General features: G+C 44.4%; 1 protein-coding gene across 1 annotated transcript in view; it reads left to right on the top strand.

The window, feature by feature from the left end:
* Positions 1-8,212, top strand: part of LOC126456534 (homeobox protein unc-4-like) — a 124,305-nt gene extending 116,093 nt beyond the window's left edge. The window contains exons 4-5 of the mRNA XM_050092284.1: positions 7,577-7,866; positions 7,954-8,212. Of these exons, the coding sequence (XP_049948241.1) occupies positions 7,577-7,866; positions 7,954-8,212 (549 nt within the window). The remainder of the gene's footprint in view (positions 1-7,576; positions 7,867-7,953) is intronic.
* The last annotated feature ends 3,721 nt before the right edge of the window (positions 8,213-11,933 follow it).

The following is an 11,933-nucleotide window of genomic DNA, read 5'->3' on the forward strand; positions in this document are numbered from 1 at the left end:
CAACACCTGCTTTCTTTGGGATTGGAATTATTATATTCTTCTTGAAGTCTGAGGGTATTTCGCCTGTTTCATACATCTTGCTCACCAGATGGTAGAGTTTTGTCAGGACTGGCTCTCCCACGGCCGTCAGTATTTCCAATGGAATATTGTCTACTCCGGGGGCCTTGTTTCGACTCAGGTCTTTCAGTGCTCTGTCAAACTCTTCACGCAGTATCATATCTCCCATTTCATCTTCATCTACATCCTCTTCCATTTCCATAATATTGTCCTCAAGTACATCGCCCTTGTATAGACCCTCTATATACTCCTTCCACCTTTCTGCTTTCCCTTCTTTGCTTAGAACTGGGTTTCCATCTGAGCTCTTGATATTCATACAAGTCGTTCTCTTATCTCCAAAGGTCTCTTTAATTTTCCTGTAGGCGGTATCTATCTTACCCCTAGAAGATATGAGCTGGAAATGGCGATATACGTTGAGATAGGCAACTTTCACAAAGGGGAACTTATTATAACTTAGAGCCTGTCAACGGGTGTGTGGGGAAACTGCAAAGCTGGTCGAATGTTCACTTGCTACTGAAATGAGCATCTACAGAAAGAGGTAGAAAGACAGCGAAACAACTACCAGGCGCTAAATGGTTGGACGTCCACGACTCTTTACAGAACGTGTGGGGTTTGGAATCTTGTAAGCTCTGTAAAGTGGGCTGTGACATCTCTGCCGAAGGAGCTGGTGCATGCATAAATATTTCGGAGCACACCAGTCGTCGTACACTGTTGAACAACGAGCTCCGCAGCAGACCACCTCTACGTGTTCACATGGTGAGCCAACGACATCGCCAGGTACGACTGCAGGGGGCACGGGACCATCGAGATTCAATGCAAACGTGTCGGTTCTTCGGGCAAATCATACGAGGTGTGGCTAGAAAAAAACTGGACTGATGCTGGAAAAAACATTTATTTACAATTATTTACAATTTCATGTTATCTCCTTCAATGTACTCTCCTCCTCGGTCTCTACACCGCTCCATACGAATTTTCCACTGTTCATAGCAATGCTGCAGATCATTTTCGGTAAGTCCATACATTACTTCCGTCGCTTTTTCTTTTACTGCTTCAACAGTCTCAAATCTAGTTCCTTTCAATGCTGACTTGACTTTAGGGAAAAGAAAAAAGTCACAGGGGGCCAAATCAGGTGAGTAGGGTGGATGATCTAAGATGGGAATATTGTGTTTTGCCAAAAACGTCTTCACTGACAACGCACTGTGAGCTGGGGCATTGTCTTGGTGAAGGATCCATGACTTTTTTCTCCACAAATCGTTCCGTTTTCTCCGTACTCGCTGACGTAGGGTAGCCAGGACGCTAATGTAGTAATGCTGATTCACTGTTTGTCCCTCTGGTACCCAATCAATGTGCACAATCCCTTTGATGTCAAAAAAAAAACAATCATCATTGCCTTGAATTTCGATTTTGACATTCGTGCTTTTTTTTGTCGTGGAGAACCAGGAGTTTTCCAATGCATCGATTGGCGTTTAGTTTCGGGATCGTAAGTAAAAAACCACGATTCATCGCAAGTAATAACATTTTGTAAGAAGGTGGGATCACTTTCAATGTTTTTCAGGATGTCAGAACAAATCATTCTTCGGCGTTCCTTCTGTTCAATTGTGAGACACTTTGGAACCATTTTGGAACACACTTTGTTCATGTTGAAACTTTCATGAAGAATCTGCCTAACACTTTCCTTGTCAACTCCTGTTAACTCAGACACTGCTCTGATTGTTAAACGGCGATCTTGTCGAACAAGTTTACCGATTTTTTCAATGTTTGCATCAGTTTTTGCTGACAATGGTCTGCCAGTGCGAGTGTCATCACTGGTGTCTTCGCGGCCATCTTTAAATCGTTTAAACCACTCAAACACTTGTGTTCGCGATAAACAATCATCGCCGTACACTTGTTGTAACATTACAAACGTTTCACTTGCAGATTTTCCTAGTTTTAAACAAAATTTGATGTTAACACGCTGTTCTTTCTGTACACTCAACATTTTCCGACGCACAGACAACTACTTAAAACAGACGCCACGGGCAGACTGAGTGCAGGAGGCAGATGAAACTCGAGCAGTAGGCGGAGCGAGAGTCACGTGACAGGCCACGCGACTTTCAGCCTTATTGCATTCGTTTTATTGTTTCACCAGTACTAGTCCGGTTTTTTTCTAGCCACACCTCGTATTTTGCTACAATAGGTCGATGGTCGTCTCCACTAACGGCGTCATCGAGGTGAATAGCGGTCCGAAACGTGCAGCGCGCCATGGACGCAGGCTGGTGGGAGGCGTATTATGCTGTGGCAGACATTCTCCTTCGCTTGCATGGGGCTAATGGTGCTAATCAAAGATACGCTGACAGCTGCGAACCACCTGCATGCCTTCATTCTTGATGTCTTCCCCGATGGAGGTGTTATCTCCCAGCAGTGTAACTGTCCGTGTCTCGGAGTCAGAACCATGCTACAGCGCTTTGAGGAGCATTATAGTGAACTCACGTTTATGTCTCGGGGACCAGATACGCCTGATGTAAGTACTATGGAACCCATCTTGGTCAGTATCGGGCGCCATCACCGCGTACACATAATCAGAGGCCCGTTATTTACGCGAAGTACGTGAGCTGTGCGTCGACATCTAATGGTAGATACCTCCACAAACCTACCAACAAACTGTCGGATCCCTGATACGCAGATTCAGTGATGTATTTCGCCCCAAAGACGGACAAACAAGCTATTACGCAGATGGTCTTAATCTTTTGGCTCGTCATTCGGTACCCCAGACCGCATGGCATGTTCATTTGGAAAGAATGGTTCATTATCTTAATTTCCCCATTCTGGTTCCTGTGCAGCTTTCACAAATTTTTATCTAATTTTCAATTAAAACATTCTAATTTTATATTTTAAGAAGTGCTTCTAACATATTAAATTTACTGTATTATGTTTAATTGAATATTTCCCAAGTATACTTAATTAGTATTAATTTATTATTTTCATACTTGTCAGACGTTGTAGTAGTTAATAATCATGCCGGTCCTGCGACGATGTCAGACGAAGGCACAAGAAAAAGGAGGATACTAGAGGGGTGCATTTCCTACGTTCAACCCTTTAGTAGTTTTACTCATTTGTCATCTATTCTGTTGCATGGATAGCGTGAATCTATTCTCGTTAACTGCTGGTCAAGAATTAGTCGAGATACACTATGTGATTAAAAGTATCCGGATACCTGGCTGAAAATGACTTACAAGTTCGTGGTGCCCTCCATCGGTAATTCTGGAATTCAATATGGTGTTGACCCACCCTTAGCCTTGATGACAGCTTCCACTCTCGCAGGCATACGTGGTGCTGGAAGGTTTCTTGGGGAATGGCAGCCCATTCTTGACGGAGTGCTGCACTGAGGAGAGGTATCGATGTCGGTCGGTGAGATCTGGCACAAAGTCGACTCCCAAAACAACACAAAGGTGCTCTATAGGATTCAACTCAGGACCCTGTGCAGGGCAGTCCATTACAGGGATGTCATTGCCGTGTAACCACACCACCACGGGTCGTGCATTATGAACAGGTGCTCGATCGTGTTGAAAGATGCAATTACCATCCCCGAATTGCTCTTCAACAGTAGGAAACAAGAAGGTGCTTAAAACATCAATGGAGGCCTGTGCTGTGATAGTGCCACCCAAAACAACAACGGGTGCAAGCCCCCCCCCCCCCCCTCCTGAAAGAAACGACCACACCATAACACCGCCGTCTCCGAATTTTACTTTTGACACTACACACACTGGCAGATTACGTTCACCGGGCACTCGCCATACCCACAACCTGCCATCGGATCGCCACATTATGTACCGTGATTCGTCACTACACCCAACGTTTTTCCACTGTTCAATTGTCCAATGTTTACGCTCCTTACGACAAGTGAGGCGTCGTTTGGCATTTACCGGCGTGATGTGTGGCTTATGAGCAGCCGCTCGACCATGAAATCCAAGTTTTCTCGCCTCCCGCCTAACTGTCATACTACTTGCAGTGGATCCTGATGCAGTTTGGAATTCCCGTGTCTCTGTCACTCGACAGACGAGGTCGGCCTGTACGCTTTTGTGCCGTACGTTTCCACTTCACTATCACATCGGAATCAGTGGACGTAGGGATGTTTAGGAGTGCGGAAATCTCGCGAGCACACATATGACACAAGTGACACCCAATTGCCAGCCGCGGTGGCCGAGCGGTTCTAGGAGCCTCAGTCCGCAACCGCGCGACCGCAGGTTCGAATCCTGCCTCGGGCGTGGATGTGTGTGACGTCCTTAGATTAGTTAGGTTTAAGTAGTTCTAAGTCCTAGGGGACTGATGACCTCCGATGTTAAGTCCCATAGTGCTCAGAGCCACTTGAACCGTTTGACACGCAATCACCTGGCCTTGTTCGAAGTCCGTGAGTTCCGCGGAGAGCCCCATTCTGCTCTCTCATGTGTCTAATGACTACTGAGGTCCCTAATATAAAGGACCTGGCAGCACAATGCACCTAATATGAAAAACGTATGTTTTTGGGGTGTCTGGATACTTTTGATCACATAGTGTATTTCTGTTGGTTGCTTCTTCGGATGAAATGTTTGCATGAAAGAACGAGAATGAATATCTCATATTTAAAAGGATGTTGGGGGGGATGCAGCCTTTCTACCCTACTATTCAGTCTGTAAATCGAAGAAAGAATGTCGGAAATAAAAATGGTTCAGGAGTAGGATCGAAGTTGATGGTCAGTGATAAGATTCACTGTGTTATTGGTATCCTCGATGAAAGTGAGGAAAGATTACACCACATACTGAATGGAATGAACAGTCTGCTAAGCGCAGGTAAAAGACTGAGAGAAAAATGAAGGAAGACAGGAGTTAAGAACTGGAATATGCAACACAGCTGAAACGGCATATTTAATTAGAGATGATCGATGTTGGTCTAGACTCAGACTATCAATGGTCCAAAAACTATCTCAGCTGTGCATTTGCGCAATTGGCGTAAGAGTCATCAATTATGCAAATGCATAGACTGAAATCGGTCGTCTCTGATAAAATATACCGTTACAGCTGTGTATTGTGTTATATAGTTCTTAACATTCATTACATCTGTACAACATCACCTCCATAAAATATTTCTAAAGACAAAAGTAATATGGAGTATCAGAAATGGCGCTATTGAGAAAATTAACATCAAACTGGGGACTGCGAAATAGACAAGGTGAATGAATTCCACTACTTGGAAGCAAAGATGATGTAATAAGCAGACTGGCACAAGGCAAAGAGGACATTCGTGGCCGAAAGAAGTCTAGCAGTATCAAAAATTGCTCTTAATTTGAGGAAAAGTTTCTGAGACACAGGCAAGTATCGAAGCGAATCATGGATTGTGAGGAAACCAGAAGAGAATCGAAAAATTTGAAATATGGAGTTAGAGAACAATTATGAAAATCAGGTAGACTAATAAGGTAAGATACGAAAATGTTCTTCACGTAATGACAATGAAAAGAAATGCTTGGAAAACACAGAACGATGGGACAAGTTGTAAGGAGTTGCGTTTAGTCATCAGGGAATAAGTTCGATGGTACTACAGGGGTGGGAGGGGGGGAGGGGTGGGGGGTAGAAACAGTTGTGGAAGACACAGGTTAGAATCTGCTTTCCTGGCCATACCCATTATTCTGTTGAGGTCGGCTTGTTACTCTGGATTTGGCAATGTTAGTGTTAGAGGGTGGCTCGGTACCCTCCCAGCCACCATCCCTCTCGCCCTGTGGCAGAATATATATACCTCGACTGCCTGCGTCTAGTGTATGCCGTGTGAAACTGTGATAACATTATAGAAATGTTTTTTAATCCTGTAACTCAGGCGGGACGTGGGTACCAGCCAAGTATTCAGCTATCAGATGCGGGAAAACACCAACAAAGCATATCCAGATTGGCAAGCAAATTTGCCCTTGTTGTGCTATTTGGGTGGGGCATGACAGAGACTTGAATATTTAGAGAAACTTATAGGGAAATTCGGCTGTGAGCGCTACTCAGTGATGAAGAGGTTAGCACAGGAGAGAAATCGTGACAAGTCGTGTCAAAACAGTCAGTAGAATGATGACAAGAAAAAGAAGAACAGATGGGATGGTCATAATTGGTTAGGTAGATGTATGGGAATAGAGCCAGCAGGGGGTTCATCCTACACTCATTCCTTGACTTTTGGGAAGGTTCGTTTTGAGGAGCCATTGGTAGACCAGGAGGCAAATTAATTAAGGGGGTTCTGAAGGGATCGTTATGATTTCTGGAGGATGGTGGGGGAGTTGTGTTGTGACGGAACTGTAATAAGGTTATTAAGGTGTTTAGTTGTACTGGGCGTTTATAATTAATGTGCAGATACCCATAGACTTTCAGTGTGAGCTGCAGTTATCATACGGCAGCGGGACATGGTAGATACGCTAATAAGTTAATGTGGAAACGATTACAGCTGCAAAAAATAGTTCCAATATGGCCACCAGGTGCATATCTGGCACTGTGAATGCGAGAGGACGTATAGAAATGTTTCCTCATGTAATGGCTTAGGAACGGGACATGGGCCGCTGCCACATTTAGTTCAGTATGAGCACCAGAGAAGGCGGCGAGACGCCGTACAGCGCCAATGTTACACCTGGTGGCCATACTTGGAAGTACTTATTCCAGTGTAAATCGGTTCCACATTAACGCATTTGGCATAGCTACCAAGATTCGCTGCCATACGATAACTGCGGCGCCACATTGGACCTCCGTGAATAGTTGCACTTTAAGTATAACCACCCGGTACTGTAAGAGGACGGAGACTGGAACCTTCTCTTGTTACCTCGCCTTTCCCGTATTTTCACGAGGTCATCATGTCACTGTGGGTTTGACAGTGTTAATAGTAGATGGTGGATGAATGTCCTTCCTGTCCCCACTCCTTGTTCCCTGGAATGGAGTCTGTATATTTCATCTGTCTTCATCTAGAGTTCATCCATGTGAAAGTGCGAGAACATTTCCGAAAAAATTTCAAGTTTTGTAACTGAGATGGAGCATGGGTCCCAGTCCAGTATTCAGCTAGCCGGACACAGGAAGCTGCCTAAAAACATCAAGGCTGGGTGGCACACCAGCCCTCGTCATTGATCCAGTGGCCAATGCGGGTCGTGACAGAGACTGGAACATATCCAACAAATGATAGAGAAGCTTGCGTGTAAGCTCTACTCTAAGATGAAGTTGGCATAGCAGAGAGGTCGTGGCACGCTGCATCAAACCATCCAGAGGAATGATGACCCAAAAACAGAAAAAAGGCTGGCATGGTCGTAAATGGTTAGGAAGAGGTCATGAGAATGGAAACAACAGGTGGCTCGATCTACAGTCTTTCCTTCAGCTTTGGGAGCCATTGGTTACGCCAAGAGGTAAACTGGTCGAGGGGGATTTGTTGAGGTCGCGGGGCTTTCTGGAGGGTCGGAACAAGGTGTCGTGTTGCGACAGAATTGTCATAAGGTTATTGAGAATGGTAGCTGTCGAGAGCACTGGTCACCTCTGACAGTGGGGACGCGATGTTGCAGGTGTGGTTCCAGAACCGGCGCGCCAAGTGGCGCAAGAAGGAGCACACGAAGAAGGGCCCGGGCCGGCCGGCGCACAACGCTCACCCGCAGACGTGCAGCGGGGAGCCCATCCCGGAGGAGGAGCTGCGGCGCAAGGAGCGCGAGCGGCGCGAGAAGAAGCTGCTCAAGTCGCTGGAGCGCCAGCAGCGCAAGCTGGCCGCCAAGGGCGTCGCCGTCGACCTGGACACGCTGCGCCGCCAGTGGGAGGCCAAGCACCGCGCCCACGCGCCCGCCCACCAGCAGACCCAGCCGCCGCCGCCGCCCCTGCAGCAGCAGCAGCAGCAGCAGCCGCCGCCGCCGTCGCCGCCCCCGGCAGCCGACCCTCCGGAAGACCGGAGCCTGTCCCAGCCCAACGACGACGAGGAGGATATCAACATCGTCTCGGACGACGAGGCCATCTCCAACTGCGGCCGAGTATCGCCTACGCCGCCTCCGCAGCCGCCGCCTCCACCCCCGCCACCCCCGCCCACGGACGTCGGCCAGCAGGTCTCCGCGCCGCTCCCGCGCCGGTCCAACCCCTTCAGTATCGAGAGTCTGCTGTCGCACGACGTGGACCACAGGAGACAGACTGTGTCGTCCTCGATGACGCTCAAGTGACCTTACACTCACCTGCTGTCGCAGTTGTTAAACCACCGCTAGAAACAGTTGCCGTATGGTGAAGGATGAGTGATTCGTAGTCTGTTTCACAAGTAGCTACGGCGGCGAAAACAAAAGCTCCCCATTCTTGCTTTCCATCGTCACTATCGAGTTCGTAGCAAATTAGCTCACCGTTACGGTAGGTCCCAATTGTGGGACTGGTGTCGTCGGTCACTGTCATATAAAATACGCGGTCTACCATAGACGAGATGTTTCAGGTGCAGAGCAACTTCACACCAATTCCAGGGGGTACGTAGAGTAGCAAACAGATGCCACACTGGGCACGAGTACCATCGTTTTATGTCCATACCACGTGCTTAAGTAAGTGAATCGGAGTACGGCACGAGATCAGCTCACTGCAGCTGCATCAGACACTAGCTGTAAGCCAGATTTTTCCAGAGATGCTAGGTTTGGATCTACGGAACTTTCGTGTAGTATATGATCATCCAGAAGAAGCTCGATGCACGAATTAATTCCTATTTTATGACGAAACATGTACCAGAATCACTAAAAAAATAATTGATTTAACCGGTGTTCGAGATAGATTCCTCTTTCCGCTAACAGTAGCAGACCAGTTTTCCGGGATTTTGATTGTTACAGAGGTAACTGAGTGAAAGTAATGGCACACATATCCTCCCAGCGTACAAGAAGACACCTTGTGTCCTCCTGACGCTGTTCAGTTTCTGGGCGGATCCATTAAAGGAGATGAATCGAGGCCCGCTAGTGCCGACTGCCACACAAATGACTCTACAGAAGATTTTCTCTATAGATCGAATAAATGCGAAATGTTTTGAGGGGAGGTACAGCTATTTACGTATAATGACGGTGACAAATGTTTCTCTTTTATGATAAGTACAATAAAAACAGTCCGACGATAACTGTTAGGAAGAATGAAACAATCAGTATTTCATCAGATGCAAAGAAAATTCTCATCAGTGACTTGTAACCCACATCTTTCCAACTTTCTTGTAAGAATGATTCATGCCAATCAATGATCTATCCAAACGAGAAAGATCCTTATCATCTAATTACCCTTCTATGAACGACCTTCTTCCTCTCAGAGCATCCAGAAAACGTCTTTAGCAAATGTTACTTAACTTCACCGATTTCCTTCATGGTTACACCCTAAAAGAGCCGGCACCGGCCGCGAGATGTGTTAGAGATACGCTATCATTGTCTAATAGTTGGTTTTCCCCTTAATCACTCATTGGTTTTATAACCGATGCTGATCAAATTGTAATCACATCTGAGTTGGAAAAATTTCTCGAAACTTGAGACAATTTCACGAGGAATAATGTCACTAAAATTTCAGTTTACTTACGTGGTAGAAACGAAAATCGTGTGAGACAATTGCGTACATTCCTATTAAGAATATCAATAATTTACATTCATTGTATGTTTTATATGCGATTAGTAACTAATAATGGAAAACAGAATTTTCAGCATCATCGTCAACTAAAGGCGATTAGCAACTAGTGATGAAAAACAGAACTTCCAGAATTGTCGTCAACTAATTAACTATTGATTTATTTGCCTTAACGTTCGGATTGGGGTGGTCGATATCTACTTAGAGAAATAGCGGACGACTGATGAAGATCATGACAAAAGTTCGTAGTCCACAAAAAAAGGAGCTATATTATATGACATTATCCACAAAGTTTCCCTTACCAAGCGAGATTCATCCTTTAAAAAGTCTTGATAGCAGAGTTACTGATGAAGTTGTTTTAACATCTTCCACTTGATAGAACAGCCACAACTGTTCTACATGTTATTCACGGTTGCTAACATCCGTATACAGATGTATTACATTTTTTCTTCCAGTAAAAGAGAAGCGCATTTTAATTTTATTGGAAAAGAAAACTTAGTACAACTGCATGCTGATGTTATCAATCACGAATGTTTCAACATTGCAAAGTGTTACTGGCAAATAAAGAAAATGTCCACCATCGCCAAACTGTAGTTTGTTTGATCGTATGTGAGCAATCAGACGATGTTAAGTGTGACTTAGCAGCAATGGTTATGCATTTCCTGTCACGAAAGGTAGATCCAGTTCATTCGTGAAATCAGAAAATTGACGTACTTATCACTGTAAGAACATAGTTAAAAATATATATTGATGACAACAGCGCAAATGGGTAAAGGTGACAGCGTGAAGTACATGATAAAAGAAAATGAAAATAGAAATGATAGATCTTTTGACGATCGTATTCAGTGATGAATGTTTATCGCATATTGACTATATAACAGACATTTCATGGACTTCATACTGGCGGTTAGTGCAATGCGTTAGCAGCTATGCATATCATATTATGAGAAAATTGAAAATGGTTCTGTTGGTACTATGTTTTAAATGTTGTATTAGAGAGTTTATTATTACCTATGTATTTTACAACTATTGTAAATAAACCAGTAAATTAATAAATATGTAAATTATTGACGTTACTTCAAATTTTCGCATTTTAATTTATCCCACTGACAATAAATTCATTTCGACCATAGATTAATTACGAAAATAATAAACATTCATTTAAATAGTCATTCTTCCCGCGATCCATATCCCAATGGTACAGAATGAAACTCTAAATATATTTACAGGTAGACATTCAGGTTGCGAAATCGTTTAGGTAAACAAATTTCGCGAAACCCTATCACATGTGGCAGTAGAGAGAGCGACACCAATGTGCACATGAAGTTGTTTTGTGTGCGCCAGAGTCGCCTCTGACATGAAGGTTTTGGCAGCTGCAACAGTGGTCGCGACCTTAACACTTGCGTGCATCAAATCGCTGCATAACAAAAGAAATAAAAAAACGAGGTTTGACTCGCGATTAGATCAAAAACAGACATCAGATGAACTGCTGAGAGACCTTGCGGGAATAAATTATTGTGGCAGACCCAAGAAGTTCTTTAAGCTATCCGGGAATTTGACGAAAACAGTATATGTAACAAGGAGGGAACATACTATTACGCTTGTAGTACTGCAGCCCGAACTGAAACTACAGATCACATTGCGTTTTTTTGGGAAGAGGACATTCATATTCGACTGTACGGGATTTATTTCTTCTTCCAGAATCAATAATTGACAAATTTGTTCCAAATATTTGTGATGCCATTACTACAATTCGCGAATGTGATGCATTGCTGGGACGTTCCGTGGATGAATACTGAATAAATAATTCACGTTACCAAGTTTGTGTAGCTTTTCCTGCGCAGCGTAAAAGAACTCACCAACAGGAACCACAGGATTTTTGTAGATGTTGTCTGTTTCACAGCCGGATGTTTTACTTGCTTGTATTTTTCGAAATTTATTTGAGTTTGTGTTTCCAATGTTATGAATTTCGCTCTGTAGTTCAGATATCGTCAATCAATGCGTGTTCAGGTCGCTTAGGACGGCCTCAAATGCAGCGGTACATCGCTATTTGTTTATGTAGTTCACATAATTGAAATCGCACAAACACTTGTGCACAGCGTAGATGTCCAAGAACTGAATAATTTCCCCCATTTCTTACTTTATGTTTAACTTCTTTAACAGGCTATTGACAGAACACATTGCTCCCTGCCACGCGCAGCTACTAGTTTCGTGTCGCCGAAGTCGGAACAAGCGGAAACTGTAATTTAGACAGCTACATAAGCGGCCACACTCTGCTAATGCGCAGTGGGTCTTAGCGCAGATCCAAAACTTGGT

Source organism: Schistocerca serialis, chromosome 2 (genome assembly GCF_023864345.2).
Source record: "Schistocerca serialis cubense isolate TAMUIC-IGC-003099 chromosome 2, iqSchSeri2.2, whole genome shotgun sequence".
Taxonomy (NCBI): Eukaryota; Metazoa; Arthropoda; class Insecta; order Orthoptera; family Acrididae; genus Schistocerca; species Schistocerca serialis.